Source organism: Leucoraja erinacea, chromosome 6, assembly GCF_028641065.1.
Source record: "Leucoraja erinacea ecotype New England chromosome 6, Leri_hhj_1, whole genome shotgun sequence".
Classification (NCBI taxonomy): domain Eukaryota; kingdom Metazoa; phylum Chordata; class Chondrichthyes; order Rajiformes; family Rajidae; genus Leucoraja; species Leucoraja erinaceus.
In genome coordinates this window covers 87,715,915-87,740,669 of record NC_073382.1, presented here as the reverse complement: position 1 = coordinate 87,740,669, position 24,755 = coordinate 87,715,915, and the positions used below count along the sequence as shown (strand labels likewise).

Genomic DNA, 24,755 nt, shown 5'->3' with positions numbered 1-24,755 from the left:
GCTGTAAGCGCGGGAAGACTCTTGAACATTTTTCAACAAGTTGAAAAATGTCCACAAGAGCCCCGAGTACCTACGAATCAGGGGAAAAGTCAGGAGAACTCTTGAATTAGCTCGTACAGTAGGACAGGGCTTTAACCAGTCAGCGGAAAGACAATACATGATTACAATCGAGCCGTCCACAGTGTACAGATACATGATGAGGAGATATTATGTAAACATGATTAGTGCGGGTGTCAGGGGCTATGGGGAGAAGGCAGGATAGGGGAAGATAGATCAGCCACGATTGAATGGCGGAGTAGACTTAGTTTAGTTTAGTTTAGAGATACAGCACGGAAACAGGCCCTTCGGCCCACCGGGTCCGCGCTGACCAGCGATCCCCGCACATTAACACTATCCTACACACACTAGGGACAATTTTTAACATTGACCATGACAATTAAGCTACAAACCTGTACGTCTTTGGAGTGTGGGAGGAAGATCTCGGAGAAAAGCCACGCAGGTCACGGGGAGAAGGTGCAAACTCCGTACAGAACACAGCAGCCGTGGTCGGGATCGAACCCAGGTCTCCGGCGCTGCATCCGCTGTAAGGCAGCAACTCTACCGCTGCGCCACCGTGACCGCCCGTGGGCTGAATAGCCTAATTAAGAACTTGTCAATTTTGAAACGACATTGATGCAACAGCCAAGAAGGCGCATGCCAGCGCCTCTAATAATTGAGGAGACCGGGGACATTCAGCAAGTTTTATCATGTGCATAAGTGATAGGAGCATCACTCTCTAGAACATAGAACAGAGATCAGCATCTGATGCATATCCCTGCATACTCCTCATAGTCATGTGCCAATCTAAACCCCTACAAAACGCCACTAGTGTGAACGGGTGCATGTTGGGGCAGTCCAGAACCAGGGGCCACAGTTTAAGAATAAGGGGTAAGCCATTTAGAACGGAGACGAGGAAACACTTTTTCTCACAGAGAGTTGTGTATCTGTGGAATTCTCTGCCTCAGAGGACGGTGGAGGCCGGTTCTCTGGATACTTTCAAGAGAGAGCTAGATAGGGCTATTGAAGATAGCAGGGTCAGGGGATATGGGGAGATGGCAGGAACGGGATGATCAGCCATATAACATCCATTTAACAATTACAGCACGGAAACAGGCCATCTCGGCCCTACAAGTCCGTGCCGAACAACTTTTTTTCTCCTTAGTCCCACCTGCCTGCACTCATACCGTAACCCTCCATTCCCTTCTCATCCATATGCCTATCCAATTTATTTTTAAATGATACCAATGAACCTGCCTCCACCACTTCCACTGGAAGCTCATTCCACACCGCTACCACTCTCTGAGTAAAGAAGTTCCCCCTCATATTCCCCCTAAACTTCTGTCCCTTAATTCTGAAGTCATGTCCTCTTGTTTGAATCTTCCCTATTCTCAAAGAGAAAAGCTTGTCCACATCAACTCTGTCTATCCCTCTCATCTTTTTAAAGACCTCTATTAAGTCCCCCCTTAACCTTCTGCGCTCCAGAGAATAAAGACCTAACTTATTCAACCTATCTCTGTAACTTAGTTGTTGAAACCCAGGCAACATTCTAGTAAAGCCATGATCACATTGAATGGTGGTGCTGGCTCGAAGGGCCGAATGGCCTTCTGTTGCACCTATTGTCTATTGTCATGATGGTTTGAAATTCACTGAAGATAGATGCAACACAAACTTTTCACTGTACCTCAGTACACGTGGCTAGAAATTAAACTGAACTGAACAGATACCATACGCATTCTTTACCACTCTATCCATTGGTGTCGCTACTTTTGTGATTGAAGGTTTCTAGAGGAATGTTGAAAACTAATCATGAATTTAAATTAACTATGAATCACAAATGTGTTAAGTATTTAATTCCAGAGAGGTGATAGTAATTAGGTTTCTGCCCTCAGAGCAGAGAGAAGGTTACGTCAGATATAATGGAGTTCTTCCAAATAATGACGGGCTATGTTGGGATAACCAAGGAGGACAAAGCTAATGCCAACACAATGCCAAACATTTATTTCAAGGGGACTGGAATACAAAACCTGGGATGTAATGCTGAGGCTTTATAAGGCGCTGGTCAGGCCACATTTGGAATATTGTGAGCAATTTTGGGCCCCGTCTCTGAGGAAGGATGTGCCGGCTCTGGAGAGGGTTCAGAGGAGGTTTACAAGAATGATCCCAGGAATGAGTGGGTTAACATATGATGAGCGTTTGTCGGCCCTGGGCCTGGAGTGTAGAAGGTCGAGGGGGGGGGAGGAGGTCTAATTGAAACTTACCAAGTAGTAAAAGAACCTGGATAGAGTGGATGTGGAGAGGATGTCTCCACTGGTGGGAGAGTCGAGGACCAGAGGTCACAGCCTCAGAATTAAAGGACGTTCCTTCTGGAAGGAGATGAGGAGGAACTTCTTTCGTCAGAGGGTGGTGAATCTATGGAATTATTTCCCACAAAAGGCTGTGGAGGCCAAGTGGATTGATATTTTGAAGGCAGAGATAGATAGATTCTTGATTAGTGCGGGTGTCAGGGGTTATGGGGAGAAGGCAGGAGAATGGGGTTAGGAGGGAGAGATAGATCAGCCATGATTAAATGGCGGAGTAGACTTGATGGGCTGAATGGCCTAATTCTGCTCCTATCACTTATGCCCCATCTACTCTAGTCCCACTTGCCTGCCCTTGGCCCATATCACTCTAAAACTGCCCTATCCATGTACCTGTCCAAATGTTTCTTAGAAGTTGCGATAGTCCCTGTCTCAACTACCTCCTCTGGCAGCTCATTCTATACACCCAACTTGCCCATGCCGACCAACATGCCCCATAAATAAGGTCTATGTGAGGATGAGGAGGTTTAGATTTAATAGGAATCTGAGGGGTAACTTTATCACACAATGGGTGGTGGGTGTGTGGAACGAGCTGCCTGAGGAGGTAGTTGAGGCTGGGACTATCACATTTTAAGAAACATTTGGACAGGTACATGGATAGGACAGGTTTGGAGGGATATGGGCCAAGCGTAGGCAGGTGGGACTAGTGTAGCTGGGATATTGTTGGCCAGTGTGGGCAAGTTGGGCCGAAGGGCCTGTTTCCACACTGTATCACTCTATGACTCGGGCACGGAAATCGCTTTCAAAATATGGGGGGGGGGGGCGCGCGTGCGCACACACACACACACACACGCACACGCACGCACACACACACACACACACCACACACACACACACACACACACACACACACACACACACACACACACACACACACACACACACACACACACACACACACACACACACACAGGCTTTCGGAGGCTCAATCCAGCACTAAATGCAGCTCAACTCTGCCTGTCTCGCCAGGTTAACCTACAGCCCTGCCTGGACTGACGGGACACCAGCGCTGCTTCTCCGAGCTGGCTGTAAACCTGCGTCTCTGCCCGACACCTCCCTCCTCCAATGATCGCGCTGAATTATCATGTCCCCCCCCCCCCCCCATCGCCTGCTGACTGACGTCTCATCGTCCAATCGGCCCCCGATCAGCAGTCCTATGTCTCGCGAGTTTTCACCAGGTTTTTAAATCCGGATTACAAAAAATGGGGTGGAGGGGGGGGGGCATCGTTCCCCACCTCTCAAAACAGGGGGAGGGGGATGTTTGTCCCACCTGCCCCCCCCCCCGGGATTTTCGACCCTGCTATGACTCCATGGCAGATGGCTCTTTGCAAATGATGTATTGGGCCACCTGTAGTGAATGTTTATCTGATTACACTGAGGATGTGGATCATTTTTACTTCACTGCACTGATTCAGACTCTGCAGCCCAGAGCCGAGGCTGTGCTGTAATAGACTCACAGAGTCATACAGCATGGAATCAGCCCCTTCGGCCCAACTTGCCCGCGCCGACCAACATGCCCCATCTACACTAGTCCCACCTGCCTGCGCTTGGCCCATATCCCTCTAAACCTGTCCTCTCCATGTACCCGTTTAAATGTTTCTTAAACATATCGATAGCCCCTGCCTCAACTACCTCCTCTGGCAGCTCGTTCCATGCACCCAACTTGCCCATGCCGACCAACATGTCCCATCTATCTATTGCTGGCCCTGATTTGTTCTGGCCTTTTCCTATTTCCAGTCCCCCCCCCCCCCCCCTTTATTTTCAGTATGAAGAAGGGTCCCGACCCGAAACGTCAGCCAGCTGTTTTCTCCAGCGATGTTGCCTGAAATATCTGAGTTATTCCAGCACTTTGTATCAATGTCCCATCTACTCTAGTCCCACCTGCCTGCATTTGTCCCATGTCCCTCTAAACCTGTCCTATCCATGTACCTGTCCAAATGTGTCTTATACGTCATGATGCTCCCAGCCTCAACTACCTCCTCCAGCAGCTGTTTCCGTACACCCACAGCCCTTTGTGTGAAAAAGTTACCCCTCAGGTTCCAATTGAAGGGCCTGTCCGACTTGGTAACTTTGGCGACTTACGGCACCATTGAATGACGTACCAGGTCACCGACAAAATATGCGGCGTGACACGGCGTGATGGCGTATTGACACGCGGTGTTTTTTTCAAGCATCGCACCATTTTTGTTGTCGCCGCTGGATTTTGAAATGTTCAAAATCTATTGGTGAGCCGGATATGACGCCAGCAGTCGTCGAAAAAAATCTCCAAGTGGGACAGGCCCTTAAATCTAACCACCCCCCCTCACCTCACCTTAAACCTATGTCCTCCATTTCTCAATGTATTATCGGAGGTGATTATCTTTCAGAAACATAGTGAAGACAATGGTTAGGTTTACGGGTGCTGTCTGCACGGATTTGTACGTTCTCCCTGTTAGCTCTCCGGGTGCTCCGGTTTCCTCCAACATTCCAAACACAGACAGGTTTGTGGGTTCATTGGCTTTAGTAAACATCGTAAATAGTCCCCAGGACAACTAGGATAGAACTCGTGTACGGGGATCGCTGGTAGGTGCGGGCGCGATGGGCTGAAGGGTTCATCCCCGGGCTGTATCTCTAAACTAAACTAAACTAAACTAAAATTTAAAAAAAACAGGTTTGTAGGTTATTTGGCTTCGGTAAAATAGTAAGTTGAATGAACGAATGAATAAGTTTATCGGCCAAGTATATTCACATACAAGGAATTTGCCTTGGTGCTCCGCCCGCAAGTGACAACATGACATACAGTGACAGTTAGGAATGGCACAGAAAACATTAATGCCAGTGTGCCGCTAGTGTGTAGGATAGTGTTCGTGGGCGGGGTGATGGCTGGTTAGATTGGACTTGCTGGGTTAAAAGACGTATTTCAACGCTGTCTCTAAAGTCTAACGCAAAACATAAACAATAGACAATAGGTGCATGAGTAGGCCATTCGGCCCATCGAGCCAGCACCGCCATTCAATGTGATGATCATGGATGATCATCCCCAATCAGTACCCCGTTCCTGCCTTCTCCCCATATCCCCTGACTCTGCTATATTTAAGAGCCCTATCTAGTTCTCTCTTGAAAGTATCCAGAGAACCGGCCTCCACCGAGGAGTAAGCCATTTAGAACGGAGACGAGGAAACACTTTTTCTCACAGAGAGTGGTGAGACTGTGGAATTCTCTGAGGCAGAGAATTCCACAGACTCACCACTCTCTGTGAGAAAAAGTGTTTCCTCGTCTCCGTTCTAAATGGCTTACTCCTTATTCTTAAACTGTGGCCCCTGGTTCTGGACTCCCCCAACATCGGGAACATGTTTCCTGCCTCTAGCCTGCTCAAACCATTAATAATCTTATATGTTTCAATGAGATGCCTTCTCATCCTTCCAAACTCCAGAGTGTACAAGCCCAGCCGCTCCATTCTCTCAGCATATGACAGTCCCGCCATCCCGGGAATTAACCTGGTGAACCTACGCTGCACTCCCTCAATAGCAAGAATGTCCTCCCTCAAATTAGAGGACCAAAACTGCACACAATACTCCAGGTGTGGTCTCACTAGGGCCCTGTACAACTGTTTCCGTGCTGTAAGACCCTATGATTTCATGATCCATCTCATGTATGCTGCCTGTGATATCTATCTACACTAATCCTATTTGTCAGCCTGAGGCCCAGATCCCTTTAAGCCTTTCCTATCCCAGTACCTGTCCTATTGCCTTTTAAAGATTGATATGAAATCTGCCTCTACCACTTCCTCTGGCAGCTTTTCTGTTTCCACCCAGAGAGTGGTGAGTCTGTGGAATTCTCTACCTCAGAGGGCGCTGGAGGCCGGTTTTCTGGATACTTTCAAGGGAGAGCTAATGGCCTACTCCTGCACCTATTGTCCAGTGTCTATTGTCGCATTCCAAACTATGCACTGTCCTCCATGTGAAAAAGTCACAGTGCTATCTTCTATACATTTGGCCCCTTTTGCACCTATTGTCCAGGGTCTATTGTCGCATTTAATATCCACTGCCTCTGGGTGAAAAAGACACCCCTGATATCTTCTATCTTTATCACCTTTCTAACCTCTGTCAGGGCACCCTTTTTTTCAGAAGTCCATAAGTGATAGGAGCAGAATTAGGCCATTTGGCCCATCAAGTCTATTCCGCCATGGCTGATCTATCTCTCTCATCCCCATTCTCCTGCCTTCTCCCCAAAAACCTCTGCCACCCATACATTAGTTTAGTCTGAAGAAGGGTTTCGGCTCGAAACGTTGCCTATTTCCTTCGCTCCATAGATGCTGCTGCACCCGCTGAGTTTCTCCAGCTTTTTTGTGTACCATACATTATTTTAGTTTAGTTTAGTTTAGAGATAAAGCGTGGAAACAGGCCCTTCGGCCCTTCCCATCGGGTCTGCGCGCCGACCAGCGATCCCCGCTCACCAACACTATCCTACACGCACTAGCGACGTTTTTTTTACATTCACACCAAGCCAATTAACCTACTAACCTGCCCGTCTTTGGAGTGTGGGAGGAAACCGAAGATCTCGGAGAAAACCCACGCAGATCACGGGGAGAACGTGCAAACTCCGTACAGACAAGACAGCCCCCTTGGCCGGGATAGAACCCGGGTCTCCGGCGCTGTATTCGCTGTAAGGCAGCAACTCTACCGCTGCGCCACCGTGAATCAAGAATCTAAGACCAAACGGGGACTGGGCGATCATTTCGCTGAACACCTTCACTCAGCCCGTGTGAACCAACCTGATCTCCCGGATGTGTAGGAAAGAACTGCAGATGCTGGTTTAAATCGAAGGTAGACACAAAATGCCGGAGTAACTCAGCGGGCCAGGCAGCATCTCTGGAGAGAAGGAATGGATTGCTGGACACTTGAATTCTCCTTCCCATTCCCACACTGACTTTTAAACCAGCCTCTGCAGTTCCTTCTTACACAAGAATCTATCTATCTCCGGCTTAAAAATATCCGCTGACTTGGCCTCCACAGCCGTCTGTGGCAAAGGGTTCCACAGATTCACCACCCTCTAACTGAAGAAATTCCTCCTCATCTCCTTCCTAAAGGGACGTCACCTACCTCCCAGTGAGAATGAAGGACAACGCAATGGCGCAGCAGGTGGAGCTGCTGCCTCACAGCTCCAGAGACCCGGGTTCGATCCCGATCTCGGGTGCAGTTTGAAGTGACCACGTGGGTTACCTCAGGGAGCTACGACCCGAAACATCATCCGTTCATTCCCGCTGTAGATGCTGCCTGACAAGCTCACGGCTTATAGGAGTAGAATTAGGCCATTCGGCCCATCGAGGCTACTCCGCCATTCAATCATGGCTGATCTATGCCTCCTAATCCTATATTCCTGCCTTCTCCCCAGAACCCGTGACACCCATTCTAATCAAGAATTTGTCTATCCCTGCCTTAAATATATATCCACTGACTTGGCCTCCACAGCCCTCTGCAACCCTCTGAGTTCCACTGATTAACTACCCTCTGACTAAAGAAGTTCCTCCTCACCTCCTTTCTAAAAGAGCGCCCTTTAACCCTGAGGCCGTGACCTCTGGTCCTAGACTCACCCACCAGAACAACTCGCTGAGTTCCTCCACCACTTTGTGCTTTTGCTTAAGAGATCAAACGTACTCATTATCCACTTAGTCCCCATGGGTTTAATTAGTGATCTTGCTTAGCGATGAAGACTTTACTGCTTGTGGACAATAAGGAACCCTTCACTCTCTCACCGTTCAAATGGTCCATGAGTGGGAGAGCTCAGTATCTCTTTGAGGGACTGGTAACATGATCATAGACAATAGGTGCAGGAGTAGGCCATTCGGCCCTTCAAGCCAGCACCACCATTCAATCCCCAATCAGTACCCCGTTCCTGCCTTCTCCCCATATCCCCTGATTCCACTATCATTAAGAGCCCTATCTAGCTCTCTCTTGAAAGCATCCAGAGAACCGGCCTCCACCGCCCTGTGAGGCAGAGAATTCCACAGACTCACAAAAATCTCTGTGAGAAAAGGTGTTTCCTCGTCTCTGTTCTAAATGGCTTGCCCCTTATTCTTAAACTGTGTGTGGCCCCTGGTTCTGGACTCCCCCAACATCGGGAACATGTTTCCTGCCTCTAGCGTGTCCAAACCCTTAACAATCTTATATGTTTCAATTAAGATCCCCTCTCTCCCCTCTCAACCCGAAACGTCACCCATTCCTTCTCTCCCGAGAAGCTGCCTGTCCCCCTGAGTTACTCCAGCATTTTGTGTCTATGTTTGGTTTAAACCAGCATCTGCAGTTCCTTCTTCCACATCTGGAGTTTTGTTTTGCAGAGGAGATTAATTTAACTTGGCATTGTGTTCGGCACAGATATTGGTTTTGATTATTTAATTTTTAGTTATGTCTAATTTATTGTCCAAGGTACAGTGAAAAGCTTTTTGTTGCGCGCTAACCAGTCAGTGGAAAGACAATACATGATTACAATCGAGCCGTCCACAGTGTACAGATACATGATAAAGGGAATAATGCTTAGTGCAAGGTAAAGCCAGCAAAGTCCGATTAAAGATAGTCTGAGAGTCTCCAATCAGGTAGATAGTAGTTCAACACTGCTCTCTGGTTGTGGTAGGATGATTTAGTTGCCTGATAACAGCTGGGAAGAAACTGTCCCTGAATCTGGAGGTGTGCGTTTTCACACTTTGAGGAAGGACATTCTTGCTATTGAGGGAGTGCAGCTTTCAAAATCAGCACCCCGTTCCTGCTTTCCCCCCATATCCCTTGATTCCCTTAGCCCTAAGGACTAAATCTAACTCTCTCTTGAAAATATCCAGTGATTCCCCGACTTGATCTGGGTCTCAACCCCGAATTGTCACCTCTTCCTGTTCTCCAGAGATGCTGTCAGACCCGCTGAGTTACTCCAGCTTTTTGTCTACCTCCAGCCATCCCTTCTCAGACAGAGCACTGTAGCTCATATTTCGCGTGGCCAGCTTATAACACGAAATCCAGAATTGCCTTCCCCCTGGTCGGCTCCAGTACAAGCTGCTCTAAAAATCCATCACGGAGGCACTCTACAAACTCCCTTTCTTGGGGTCCAGTACCAACCTGATTTTCCCAGTCTACCTGCATGTTGAAATCTCCCATAACAACCTTTACAACATGCCAATATTAACTCTTGATTCAACTTGCACCCTATATCCAGGCTACTGTTTGGGGGCCTGTGAAGTTCCATTCACACCTCCCCTCTCAAACGGTTCACTATTGGCTCTGACCTTACTCTTGTGAGATATAGTTTGTGCTCACAATCACTACTCAGAGACTAAATCGTGGAAACAAGAAATGCTTTATTTGCGAGTCTGCAGAATCGGGTGCCTCTCCAAGTTGAGACACACCGAGCAAAGGAAAAACGTCTATATTTATACAATTCAGTATACAGTCTTTATTGATCGGACGCCTCCCCTTCTGACCCCTTCCAATCAGGGTACCGAGGTTCACAATCTTCCAACCCTCCCCTCCGTGCGTCATCAATCATTCCCTCTCCTCCCACATCATACATCGCATGTACATTTAAATTAGGTTCTTTGTCATGAGGGGCGTAAAGTTAATATTCATTTATTTCATTAAGCATGCTCAGTCGCTGTTGCCCTAACCTACTTAATTGCCTTTGACCTAAAGACTAGCTTCTGTGTTGTCAGCTACATCCCTTACCTCATCTTGTTATTCTACAATGTTATCAACAGCTCTGAAGGACAGTAACAGTTTGTTCGAATCACAAGGTTGGTGATTCCAACTACTCGGCCCATCACAAGGTCGGTGGCTACAACCACTCGGCCCCTCACAATGATGGTGGTTTAATCATCTTATCCCTCACACTCTCTTTATCCCTTCTCGAACTTTCCTTCCCATTAAATCGGGAATCTTTTGTAACTTTTCCTGTGCTCTCTTCCCCTTTAGCTCCATCTTTATAATGCAAATTTGTCAACCCCTCCCCCCGCTATTTAGTTTAAACCCACACGTGTAGCACTAGCAAACCTGCCTGCCAGGACGTTGGTCCCCCCTCCAGTTTAGGTGTAACCCGTCCCTTTTGTACAGGTCACCGCTATCCCAGAAGAGATCCCAGTGGTCTATAAATCTAATTCCTTGCTCCCTGCACCAGCCCCCCAGCCACGCATTCAGGTCCCCTATCTCCCTGTTCCTGTCCTCACTAGCATGAGGTACTGGAAGCAATCCAGAGATAACCACCCTAGAAGTCCTTCCTTTCAGTCTTCTTCCTAACTCTCTGAACTCACGTTGCATAACCTCCTTCCTTCATCCTGTCGCCGTTTGTGCTCTCTCGAGAAATGCTGCCTGTCCCGCTGAGTTACTCCAACATTTTGTGGCTATCTTTGGTGTAAATCAGCATCTGCAGTTCCTTCTTACACATTGTGCATGCAGTTTCTAGTTTCTTCATGTTTATAGGTAGATATAGGTAGAAAAAGAGAAGAGGTCCTGAAAAGAGAATTTAAGGAGTTAGGAAGAGAGTTAAGGAGAAGGACCGTAAAGGTAACAATCTCAGGATTACTGCCTGTGCCATGCAACAGAGCGAGGTGGAGGATAAATGCGTGGATGAGGGACTGGTGCAGAGGGCAGGGATTCAATTTTCTGGATCATTTCAATTCAATTTATTTGTCATTTGGACCCCTTGAGGTCCAAACGAAATGTCATTTCTGCAGCCATACATTACAAACAAATAGACCCAAGACACAACATAATTTACATAAACATCCATCACATTGCTGTGATGGAAGGTCAAAAAAACTTATCTCTCCACTGCACTCTCCCCCCTCCGATGTCAGAGTCAAAGTCAAAGCCCCCGGCTGGCGATGGCGATTGTCCCGCGGCCATTAAAGCCATGCCGGGTGATGCAAGGTCGCACACCGGGTTCTTGATTTTAGAGCCCCCGGCGTGCGCTCACAGAGTCCCGCGGCCATTCCAAGCCGCGCGGGGCGGTGCTGTAAGGCCCCGCTCCAGAAGTTCTTCGACCCCGCAACTCGGGCGGGAGAAGTCGCCATTGCGGAAGCCCTGAAAAGCGGTCTCCCTCCAGGGACCCGCGGGCTCCCGGTGCCGCCGTCCGCCAGACCCGCAGTTGCAGCCTCCGAATCTCCGGAGGTCGGGCCGCAGCAGCAGCAGCGCTCCACCACTGCTCCACCCGCTCTGGACTCGGCCAGCTCCGCGATGGTGAGGTGAGTCGTCGGCACCAGAGCCCCCGGTCTTCCTGTTGGAGGCCGCTCCTCGTTGCAGCCCCAACGACAACGGAGACCCGACAAAGAAAAGGTCGGGTTTCCCGTACAGGGAGAGATTGGGACCTCTTTTGGGGAAGGTGTGATCTGTACAAAAAGGACGGGTTGCACTTGAACCTGAGGGGGACCAATATCCTGGCGGGGAGATTTGCAAAGGCTACTGGGGAGACTTTAAACTAGAACGGTTTGGGGGAGGAACTCAAATAGAGAAAGCTAGTAGACAGTGTGTGAGGCAGGAGGCAGAGAAGGGAAGCACTAAGACCCAACATGTAGGGGGGAAAGTAGGGGGGAATAATAAACAGAGAATAAGAGGTGGTGGGTTTCTTAAATGTGTGAGCGGAGAGACAGAGGGGTGTAAAATGAGGGTAGAAGCAATAGGTAGCAAGGTGAAAAGTAAAAGTGGCAGGCAGACAAATCCAGGGCAAAAAATCAAAAAGGGGCCACTTTTCAACATAATTGTATAAGGGGTAAGAGTGTTGTAAAAACAAGCCTGAAGGCTTTGTGTCTCAATGCAAGGAGCATTCGTAATAAGGTGGATGAGGTGAATGTGCAGATAGCTATTAATGACTATGATATAGTTGGGATTACGGAGACATGGCTCCAGGGTGACCAAGGCTGGGAGCTGAACATCCAGGGATATTCAATATTCAGGAGGGATAGACAGAAAGGAAAATGAGGTGGGGTAGCGTTGCTGGTTAGAGAGGAGATTAACGCAATAGAAAGGAAGGACATTAGCTTGGAGGATGTGGAATCGATATGGGTAGAGCTGCGAAACACTAAGGGGCAGAAAACGCTAGTGGGAGTTGCGTACAGGCCACCTAACAGTAGTAGTGGAGTTGGGGATGGCATCAAACAGGAAAATAGAAATGCGTGCAACAAAGGTAAAACAGTTATAATGGGTGACTTCAATCTACATATAGATTGGGTGAATCAAATTGGCAGGGGTGCTGAGGAAGAGGATTTCTTGGAATGTATGCGGGATAATTTTCTAAACCAACATGTAGAGGAACCAACGAGAGAGCAGGCTATTGTAGACTGGGTATTGAGTAATGAGGAAGAGTTAGTTAGCAGTCTTGTTGTGCGTGGCCCCTTGGGCAAGAGTGACCATAATATGGTTGTTCTTCATTAAGATGGAGAGTGACATTGTTAATTCAGAAACAAGGGTTCTGAACTTAAAAAAAGGTAACTTTGAGGGTATGAGACGTGAATTGACCAAGATAGACTGGCAATTGATTCTTAATGGGTTGACGGTGGATGTGCAATGGAAGGTATTTAAAGACTGCATGGATGAACTACAACAATTGTTCATCCCACTTTGGCAAAATAATAAATCAGGGAGGGTAGTGCATTCATGGATAACAAGGGAAATCAGGGATAGTATCAAAACAAAAGATGAAGCATACAAATTAGCCAGAAAAAGCAGCCTACCAGAGGACTGGGAGAAATTCAGAGTCCAGCAGAGGAGGACAAAGGGCTTAATTAGGAAAGGGAAAATAGATTATGAAAGAAAACTGGCAGGGAACATAAAAACTGACTGCAAACGTTTTTATAGATATGTGAAGAGAAAAAGATTAGTTAAAACAAATGTAGGTCCCTTACAGTCAGAAACAGGTGAATTGATCATGGGGAACAAGGACATGGCAGACCAATTGAATAACTACTTTGGTTCTGTCTTCACTAAGGAAGACATAAATAATCTGCCGGAAATAGCAGGGGACCGGGGGTCAAATGAGATGGAGGAACTGAGTGAAATCCAGGTTAGCCGGGAAGTGGTGTTAGGTAAATTGAATGGATTAAAGGCCGATAAATCCCCTGGGCCAGATAGGCCGCATCCCTGAGTACTTAAGGAAGTAGCCCCAGAAATAGTGGATTCATGTGATAATTTTTCAAAATTCTTTAGATTCTGGAGTAGTTCCTGAGGATTGGAGGGTAGCTACTGTAACCCCACTTTTTAAAAAGGGAGGAAGAGAGAAAACGGGGAATTACAGACCAGTTAGTCTAACGTCGGTAGTGGGGAAACTGCTAGAGTCAGTTATTAAACTTGGGATAGCAGCACATTTGGAAAGTGGTGAAATCATTGGACAAAGTCAGCATGGATTTACGAAAAGTAAATCATGTCTGACGAATCTTATAGAATTTTTCGAGGATGTAACTAGTAGTGTGGATAGGGGAGAACCAGTGGATGTGGTGTATCTGGACTTTCAGGAAGCTTTCGACAAGGTCCCACATAAGAGATTAGTATACAAACTTAAAGCACCATGGTATTGGGGGTTCAGTATTGATGTGGATAGAGAACTGGCTGGCAAACAGGAAGCAAAGAGTAGGAGTAAACGGGTCCTTTTCACAATGGCAGGCAGTTACTAGTGGGGTACCGCAAGGCTCAGTGCTGGGACCCCAGCTATTTACAATATATATTAATGATTTGGACGAGGGAATTGAATGCAACATCTCCAAGTTTGCAGATGACACAAAGCTGGGGGGCAGTGTTAGCTCTGAGGAGGATGCTAGGAGACTGCAAGATGACTTGGATAGGCTGGGTGAGTGGGCAAATGCATGGCAGATGCAGTATAATGTGGATAAATGTGAGGTTATCCACTTTGGTGGCAAAAACGGGAAAGTAGACTATTATCTGAATATTGGCCGATTAGGAAAAGGAGAGATGTAACGAGACCTGGGTGTCATGGTACACCAGTCATTGAAAGTAGGCATGCAGGTGCAGCAGGCAGTGAAGAAAGCGAATGGTATGTTAGCATTCATAGCAAAAGGATTTGAGTATAGGAGCAGGGAGGTTCTACTGCAGTTGTATTGCGTACAGTTTTGGTCTCCTAATCGGAGGAAAGACATTATTGCCATAGAGGGAGTACAAAGAAGGTTCACCAGACTGATTCCTGGGATGGCAGGACTTTCATATGAAGAAAGATTGGATAGGCTCGGCTTGTACTCGCTAGAATTTAGAAGATTGAGGGGGGATCTTATAGAAACTTACAAAATTCTTAAGGGGTTGGACAGGCTAGATGCAGCAAGATTGTTGCCGATGTTGGGGAAGTCCAGGACAAGGGGTCACAGTTTCAGGATAAGGGGGAAATCTTTTAGGACCGAGATAACATTTTTCACACAGAGAGTGGTGAATCTCTGGAATTCTCTGCCACAGAAGGTAGTTGAGGCCAGTTCATTGGCTATATTTAAGAGGGAGTTAGATGTGACCCTTGTGGCTAAAGGGATCAGGGGGTATGCAGAGAAGGCAGGTACAGGATACTGAGTTGGATGATCAGCCATTGAATGGCGGTGCAGGCTCGAAGGGCCGAATGGGCTACTCCTGCACCTATTTTCTATGTTTCTATGGTTCTACGTGAAAGGAGCAGAATTGGGCCATTCGGCCCATCAAGCTTACTCCGTTCAATCTGCCGTTCAATCATGGCTGATCTATCTTTCCCTCTCAATCCCATTCACCCCATAAGAGCCTTCTCCCCATAACCCCAAACACTAATCAATAATCAATCTATCTCTGCCTAAAAATATCCATTGACTTGGCCTCCACAGCCCTCTGTGGCAAAGAATTCCACAGATTCACCACCCTCTGACTAAAGAAATTCCTCCTCATCTCCTTCCTAAAGAAATGTCCTTTAATTCTGAGGCTGTGCCCTCTGGTCTTAAACTCTCCGACTAGTGGAAACATCCTTTCAGTTTAGTTTATCGCCATGTGTACCGAGGTACAGTGAAAAGCTTGTGTTGCATGCTAACCAGTCAGCGGAAAGACAATACATAATTACAGTCGAGCCATTTACAGTGTATCGATTCATGCTAATGGAATAACATTAATCCCAAGATAAAGCCAGTAAAGTCCGATCAAGGATAGTCCGAGGGTCACCTATGAGGTCGATAGTAGTTGAGGACCGCTCTCTAGTTAGTGGTAGGATGGTTCAGTTGCCTGATAACAGCCGGGAAGAAACTGCCCCTGAATCTGGAGGTGTGTGTTTGTTTTCACACTTCTGTACCTCTTGCCTGACGGGAGAGGGGAGAAGAGGGAGTGACCGGGGGTGAGACTGGCCCTGATGATGCTACTGGCCTTGCCGAGACAGCGTGAGGTGTAGATGGAGTCAATGGAAGGGAGGTTGGGTTTTTTCTGATTGTCCGGGCTAAGTCCACAGTTCGCTGTGCGTTCCTGCGGTCTTGAATGGAGCTGGAGTTTAATAATAAGGAGTAAGCCATTTAGAACGGAGATGAGGAAACAGAGAGTTGTGAGTCTGTGGCATTCTCTGCCTCAGAGGGCGATGGAGGCCGGTTCTCTAGATACTTTCAAGAGAGAGCTAGATAGGGCTCTTCAGGCGTGGATATCCTGGGGGCTACTGGGGGACACGTCCCTCCCTGCTTTAGAGGTGGGGGACAATCCCCCCCCCACCCACCATGTTTTGTAATCCGGACTTTATCAGACGCTTTCTAAGGGCTGAATCGGCCCGTTTGCGTGGCCTTTCAGCGCCCCGCGCAGCTTAAAATCAAACTGCTGCATCGAGTCGATTGAGGCTCCCGATGTTGAAGCCCCCGTCGGCCGATGAAAGACCCCGTGAACGGGCTGATTCAAGCGTGTGTATGCGCAGGCGCGTGTGCAGCCGCCAAGAAATTGTGTCCCCCGTATGTTTTCACAGCGATGGAGGCCGGTTCTCTGGATACTTTCAACAGAGAGCTAGATACGGCTCTTAAAGATAACGGAGTCAGGGGATATGGGGAGAAGGCAGGAACGGGGTACTGATTGGGGATGATCAGCCATGATCACATGGAATGGCGGTGCTGGCTCGAAGGGCCGAATGGCCTACTCCTGCACCTATTGTCTTTTGTCTCCACACCCACTCGATCCAGGCCTAAATGCTGACGATGTGAATGTTTGATTGTCGGCAGGAATGAGTTCAGGGCGTATACTGTGGATTCCAAGTCGACAAAGGCCGTCAAAGCCAAGCAGACCTACCACCCTCCAGAGACCAAGGTGGCCCACGAGACCAGCTACAACACCACCTTCAAGGGCCAGTACAGCAAGCGGCCGGAGCTGATCAGACCAGGGACGGCCGACAGCAAGTTCCCGGAGGGGAGGAGGGTGAGAAGCCTCTACAGCGAATTCTACAGAGAACCCACCAAGGTAAGTGTGAGGCCCACAGCCCCTTCAGCTAGGCTCGCCGACTTCCTCACTCCCAAATAAGGGACAACAGGTCAAAATACGGGACAAATTCCCCACGGCAATTCGTTGAGCGACTGGGCCGTGTCTGGGTGAATGATGAGTTGGCTTCGGGTGCTGGACTGTACACAAAGCCCAGCCGGCGGGGCCAGCTGAGGGGTTTTGGCCCGGGGGCCGCGCGCAAAGTCCGGCGCCACGTCCAACTCGTGATCGGCCGTGAGAAGGAGGGGGGGTGGTGGTGTCGGCGGTATGCGAAGGTCTGAAGGTCGGACAGCTGGCCGGGCTGCCGACCGACCGACGGGGCCACGGGCGAGGCGCTGCTGCTGCTGCTGCTGCTGCACTCCACGGGCTGCACTACGTCGGGGCGGGGCCGGACGCGGCACTCCGTCCCGACAGCCCCCTCGACCCGAGTAGTAGCGGTCAAATACGGGACAAGGGCGGTCAAACCAATTTAGCCCAAAATATGGGATGTCCCGGATAATACGGGACAGTTGGCGACCCTGCCATCAACTGCACCCCCCCCACAGTTTTATCATCAAACCTGAAACGTTAACGTCTACCAACATTCTCCATCCTCTCCTCAGCTCCCTTTCCCACACCCTAGTCGTTTAACCAGTTCCACAGTTCATTTCAAGGTCATAAGGTCATGAGGAACAGGAGCAGAATTAGGTAATTCGGCCCATCAAGTCTACTCCGCCATTCAATCATGGCTGATCTATCTCTCCCTCCGAACCCCATTCTCCTGCCTTCTCCCCATTAGCCCTGACACCCGCATTAATCAACAATCTATCTATCTCTGCCTTAAAAATATCCACTGGCTTGGCCTCCACGGCCCTCTTTTAGTTTAGTTTAGTTTAGTTTAGAGATACAGCGCGGAAACAGGCCCTTCGGCCCACCGGGTCCGCGCAGACCAGCGATCCCCGCTCATTAACATATCCTACGCCCACTAGGGACAATTTTTACATTTACACCAGGCCAATTGACCTACAAATCTGCACGTCTTTGGAGTGCGGGAGGAAACCGAAGATCTCGGGGGAATACCCACGCAGGTCACGGGGAGAAGGTTCAAACTCCGTACAGACAGACAGCACCCGTAGTCGGGATCGAACCCGGGTCCCCGGCGCTGCATTCGCTGTAAGGCCGCAACTCTACCGCTGCGCCACTGCGAATTCCACAGATTCACCACCATCTGACTAACGACCACCTTCTGACTAAAGTTGAGTTTATTGTCACGTGTACCGAGGTACTGTGAAAAGCTTTTGTTGCGCGCTAACCAGTCAGCGGAAAGACAATACGTGATTACAATCCAGCAAGCGACAATCTATAGATACAGGATAAGGATATTAGAGATGGTGAGAATGTTTAGTGCAAGATGAAGCCAGTAAAGTCCGATCAAAGATAGTCCGAGGGTCACCAGTGCAGAACAATGTTTAGTTTAGTTTAGTCTAGTTTAGAGATACACGCTGAAACAGGCCCTTCGGCCCACCGAGTCCGTGCTAACCAGCGATCCCCGCACACTAACACTATCCTACGCACAGTAGGGATAATTTACATTTACTCCAAGCCAATTAACCTGCAAATCTGCACATCTTTGGAGTGTGGGAGGAAACCGGAGCACCCGGAGAAAACCCACGCTGGTCGTGGGGAGAACGTGCAAACTCCGTACAGACAGCACCCGTAGTCAGATTCGAACCCAGGTCTCTGGCGCTGTGAGGCAGTAACTCTACCGCTGCGCCACCGTGCCGCGATGGCTAATGTGTAACCTCTGTTCCACTGCAGAGGGGCGAGATTGAGACACCAATACTCAATACCTCAGGCCATGAACGCAAGCACACTAGATAAACTGAGCAATTAGATAACTGCGTACAGCTTTAGATGGCTTAATTCAATAGACAATAGACAATAGGTGCAGGAGTAGACCATTTGGCCCTTCGAGCCAGCACATGCCATTCAATGTGATCATGGCTGATCATCCCCAATCAGTACCCCGTTCCTGCCTTCTCCCCATATCCCCTGACTCCGCTGTTTTTAAGAGCCCTATCTAGTTCTCTCTTGAAAGCATCCAGAGAACCTGCCTTCACCGCTCTCTGAGGCAGAGAATTCCACAGACTCACCACTCTCTGTGAGAAAAAGTGTTTCCTCGTCGCTGTTCTAAATGGCTTACTTCTTATTCTTAAACTGTGGCCCCTGGTTCTGGACTCCCGCAACATCTGGAACATGTTTCCTGCCTCTAGGGTGTCCAAGCCCTTAATAATCTTATAAGTTTCAATGAGGTAACCTCTCATCCTTCTAAACTCCAGAGTGTACAAGCCCAGCCGCTCCATTCTCTCAGCATATGACAGTCCCGCCATCCTGGGAATTAACCTTGTAAACCTACGCTGCACTCCCTCAATACATAATTCAACACTTAGTTTATGTCGGAAGCAACAGAAAATTCTGGTTTAAATCAAAGATAAGATAGAAACATTTGGAGCAACTCAGCGGGTCTGGCAGCATCTCTGGAGAAAAGGAATGGGTGACGTTTCGGGCCGAGACCCTTCTTCCCATTGAGAGTCAGGGGAGAGGGAAAACGAGAGATATAGACGGCGATGTAGAGAGTTATAGAACTAATGAATGGAAGATATGCAAAAATCAACGATGATCAAGGAAAGGTGGAGCCCACAATGGTCCATTGTTGGCCGCGGCGCTAGGTGGTAACGAGTTACACAGAGTGTGAAACTCAGCAGGACGACAGTGAAACTAGTACGGCGACTCGGGTGGGGGAGGGACGGAGAGAGGGGATGCAAGGGTTAATTGATGTTAGAGAAAACATTCACACCACTGAGTTGTAAGCTGCCCAAGTGAAATATGATGTAAGGAGGTTGCCAAACACTTTACCCCCCCCCCCCCCCATTCCCACTCTGACCTTTCTGTCCAGGGCCTCCTCCGTTGCCAGAGTGAGGCCAAACACAAATTGGAGGAACAGCATCTCGTATTTCGCTTGGTCAGCTTTCGACCCAGCGGTATAATTGTTGATTTCTCTAACTTCAGGTAACCCTTGCATTGCCGCTCCCTCCATCCCTCCCCCATCCTAGTCGTCATACTAGTTTTGCTGCCCGTGTAACTCGTTATCACCTAGCTCCACAGCCAACAATGGACCATTGTGGACTCCTCTTTCCCTTGATCATCGTCACTGTGTCGTCTATCTTTCGTTCATTTGTTCTATATCTCTCTGTACATCCCTGTCTATATCTCTCGATTCCCCTTCCCCTGCCTGAGTCTGAAGAATGGTCTCGACCCGTTCCTTTTTCCTCCAGTGATGACTTGGTTTATACTCTCTAGAATTTAGGAGATTGAGAGGGGATCTTATAGAAACTTACAAAATTCTTAAGGGGTTGGACAGGCTAGATGCAGGAAGATTGTTCCCGATGTTAGGGAAGTCCAGGACAAGGGGTCACAGCTTAAGATAAGGGGGAAATCCTTTAAAACCGAGATGAGAAGAACTTTTTTCACGCAGAGAGTGGTGAATCTCTGGAACTCTCTGCCACAGAGGGTAGTTGAGGCCAGTTCATTGGCTATATTTAAGAGGATGTTAGATGTGGCCCTTGTGGCTAAGGGGATCAGGGGGTATGGAGAGAAGGCAGGTACGGGATACTGAGTTGGATGATCAGCCATGATCATATTGAATGGTGATGCAGGCTCGAAGGGCCGAATGGCCTACTCCTGCACCTAATTTCTATGTTTCTATGTTTCTATGTTTCTATGATGCTGCTTGTCCTACTGAGTTGCTCCAGCATTTAATAGTGATGTCACAAACTTTTGAGGTGTTAAAAATCAAACCTGTAAATTGATCTCATCAGACAAAGCATCAAAAAAATGTTAATCTGAGACCTAATTCACTTTCATATCTTCAGTATTAAAAAAGTCATGGTAATTTTCATACTCGCATTAGCATCTTGGTCCCTATTGTTTTCCCATCAACTTAACACAAAAGCTGTGATCGAGGGCAAGGGCCGTTTTACTACAGACATGTGTTCAAAATCCACAAACATCCACTCTCAAGATAATCAAAATCATTATTTTTTGAACAATGATGTCATAAGAACATCTAAATTATCCGTATTTTGTGTAATTGTCCATCCATGATCAATATTTTCATACTAAATATCTGACTAAAAACTTCCACAGTACATACAGATACAATCCGATCTGCATGTAATGTGGAACTTTTTAGTCAGATATTTAGTAAGTAAGTAAGTTTATAGAAACATAGAAAATAGGTGCAGGAGTAGGCCATTCGGCCCTTCGAGCCTGCACCGCCATTCAATATGATCATGGTTGATCATCCAACTCAGTATCCTGTACCTGCCTTCTCTCCATACCCCCTGATCCCTTTAGCCACAAGGGCCACATCTAACTCCCTCTTAAATATAGCCAATGAACTGGCCTCACAGTTCCTGAGCGCCACTGATGGCAGGGATTGTAACGACACTACATTTAACCCCGTCCCACTTACGTGTCCTTGGCACGCTAATCGCGTTGAGGCGCGACGGTCCCGCGAAGGTCGCGCGCGACTTGATGCGCCCGCACAGCCGTCTGGAGCGCAGGACGTCACAAGATATACACAAAATGCAGGAGTAACTCAGCGGGACCGGCAGCATCTCTGGAGAGAAGCAATGGGTGACGTTTCGGGGTCGAGACCCTTCTTCAGTCGGCCCGAAACATCATCCATTCCTTCTCTCTAGAGTTGCTGCCGGTCCCGCTGAGTTACTCCTGCATTTTGTGTCTATCTTCAATTTTCTTGGCCCCGCTCTGGAAGTAGAATTGGGGGCGGATCCGGACCGCAACGGCCGTGAGCCCCAGGCCGAGCTCGGCGATCGTTTGCCTGCTTCCGCTGCTGTTGGAGGTGAGACGTTGCGTCGCGCCAGGGTCTTGGGCCTGTCCCACTTTGGCCGTCAGTTACTCGACAAGCCGGCGGCGCGCAAAGATTTAGTTCGCTACAAAATTTCGGAGCCCCGCGCGATATCGCGCACAACTACATACCCCTCCGCGCTTCTCAGTGGGACAGGCCCCACGCGGCCACACGATGCCCCCTGCGCCTCAACGCGACAACGAGGTCGCGTAATTTGCGTGCCAAGGACACGTAAGTGGGACAGGCCCTTTAGTGTCTAACCTGTTGCACCTGAGACCTATGAGTAAACCAATCTTTCCTTTCACCCCTCCCCCCCCCTTCCAGCCAGAGAAACCCAGCGTCCAGACCTCGAAACCCAAAAAGCCACCGACCCACAAAGAGCCCCGCAAACCCAAAGGGAAGCACGGAGCTTCGAGCCGCTCCGTGAAGAAAAAGGGTGCGGACAGCACGCCGGCCGCCAAGCCCGAAGACCAGGACAAGGCCGAGGAGATCAACAACAAGCTGGCCGAGGCTAAAGAGTGACCTCCCCCTCCCCCCTGTACCCGGGGCGACTGTGCGACCAGTCCTTTGCCCCGTCGTGCAGGGACAGCCCTCTATCACACGAAGATCGACAGCCCAGTCTATCCATTGACAAGCACTGCAGTCGGGAGCCTCCACCTGCAGACAAGACAAGAGGAAATATTAAAAACTACTGCGATCCTCTCCCGATTAAAGCAGCATCATTTCTCCATCAAGAAATGCAGTGCGTGGAGGATAGTTAGGTAGAAATTATGTGCATAAGATCAGTCTTGCTCACTTCATCAACAAGGGTCATTGCCAACTCCATGCCACAGGGGCCGACCAAGAGATTGTCATGAAACGTACCCTAGATATTTAACAGGGCAGTAGGGATTAATTCATTACCAATGATCCAGCCCGTGGTTCCTGTAGATCGGCCATGGTTGAGTGTTGGGCTAGGCGCGATGGGCCAAATGGCCTGCTTCTGCTTCTACAGCCCTACGAACGTATCCTTTCTACAGAAGACACAAGGAACTGCAGACGCTAGAATCTTAGGCGGAACACAAAGTGCTGGAGGAACTCAGTAGTCAGGCAGTATCTGTGGAGGGAAAAGGGCAGAGGATGTTTCGGGAAGGGAACCTTCTCTGACAGATGGGACCACTCCACCCATCGGTCAATTAAGCCCACCTCACCTTATCCCCCTATCACTCACCAGTTAGAGTCATAGAGTCACGCAGTGTGGAAACAGGCCCTTCGGCCCAACTTGCCCACGCCGACCAACATGTCCCATCTACTCTAGTCCCACCTGCCTGTGTTTGACCCATATCCCTCGCAAACATGTCCTGTCCATGTACCTTTCTTAAATGTTATGGTAATCCCTGCCTCAACTACCTCCTCTGGAAGCTCGTTCCGTACACCCGCCACCCTTTGAGTAAATAAAAGTTGCCCCTCAGGTTCCCATTCAATCTTTTTCCCCTTCACCTTAAACCTATGTCCTCTGGTTCTCGATCTATTCAAAGTCAAAGTCAAAGTCAAATTTATTCGTCACATGCACCCGAAGGTGCAGTGAAATGAATTTGCCAGCAGCGAGACACACTGAAAAAGAACACACAATACACAATAAGATTGAACACAAACATCCACCACAGCATTCTTCACTGTGGTGGAAGGCAACAAAGTTCAGCCAGTCCTCCTCCTTTGTTCACCCGTGGTCGAGGCCACGAGCCCTCCGTAGTCGCCGCTACGGACGGCCCGATGTACGGGCCCTCTCGTCGGGATGACCCAAACTCCGACGTCAGGGCGGTCGAACACACTCGGAGCACCCGAATCGTCATTTTCCCACCGGAGACGGCGGCTTCAGGATGTTACAGGCCGCTGGCCGGTGGTCGGAGCTGGCCTGCGTGATTCCTGATTGCTTTTATACACCCCTTAAAAAAAATCACCCCTCATCCCACTGCGCTCCAATGAATAAAGTCCTAGCCAGCCCGACCTCTCCCGAGAGCTGAGCTGGCAACATCCTCGTAAGTCTTCCCCGCACCCTTTCCAGCTTGACAACGCCTACATTATAACATGGTGCCCAAAAAATGGTGCGGGTCGATCCATTTTCACCCATGATTTTGCCACCATCCCCTTCCCCTCGCCTCTCGCCACCAGCTTTCTCCCCTCTCCTCCGTCAGTCTGAAGAAGGGTCTCGACCCGAATCATTGTCTGTTCAGTCCCTCCGCAGATGAATGCCTGAAATGATACATTATTGTCCTGTGTAAATATAGAATATGATCAATGTGATCGTGGCTGATCATCCAAAATCAGTAGCCCCCCGTTCCTGCTTTCTCCTCGAATCTTTCGGTTCCGTTAGCCCTGAGAGCTATGTCTAATGGGCCTGTCCCACCTTCACTACATTTTCGGCGACTGCCGACACCCGTTGCAGGTGGCCAAAGATTTTCAACATGTTGAAAATCCAGCGGCGACCAGAACAAGGTACGACTCTTTGGGCGACTACTCACGACCGTACAGGCTTGACTGTCATATGCTGAGAGAATGGAGCAGCTGGGCTTGTACACTCCGCAGTTTAGAAGGATGAGAGGAGATCTCATTGAAATATATGATTGTTCAGGGCTTGGACACACTAGAGGCAGGAAACATGTTCCCGATGTTGGGGGAGTCCAGAACCAGGGGCCACACAGTTTAAGAATAAGGAGTAAGCCGTTTAGAACGGAGACGAGGAAACACCTTTTCACACAGAGAGTTGTGAGTCTGTGGAATTCTCTGCCTTCAGAGGGCGGTGGAGGCCGGTTCTCTGGATACTTTCAAGAGAGAGCTAGATAGGGCTCTTAAAGATAGCGGAGTCAGGGGGTATGGAGAGAAGGCAGGAACGGGGTACTGGTTTGGGGATGATCAGCCATGATCACATTGAATGGCGGTGCTGGCTCGATGGGCCAAATGGCCTACTCCTGCACCTATTGTCCTATTGTCTATTGTCTATTCATCCCCCGACATGTCGCCAGGGTGACGCCTGTATGGTTGTGAGTCGCCCAAAGAGTCCTAGCGTCT

The 24,755-nt window shown here is 48.8% G+C and overlaps 1 protein-coding gene across 1 annotated transcript in view; it reads left to right on the top strand.

Moving 5' to 3' along the window:
* Positions 1 to 24,470, top strand: part of LOC129698455 (microtubule-associated protein 6 homolog) — a 44,532-nt gene extending 20,062 nt beyond the window's left edge. Inside the window, exons 4-5 of the mRNA XM_055637601.1 lie at positions 16,546 to 16,780; positions 22,032 to 24,470. Coding sequence (XP_055493576.1) covers positions 16,546 to 16,780; positions 22,032 to 22,229 — 433 coding nt within the window. The 3' untranslated portion in view covers positions 22,230 to 24,470. The remainder of the gene's footprint in view (positions 1 to 16,545; positions 16,781 to 22,031) is intronic.
* Positions 24,471 to 24,755: the final 285 nt, after the last annotated feature.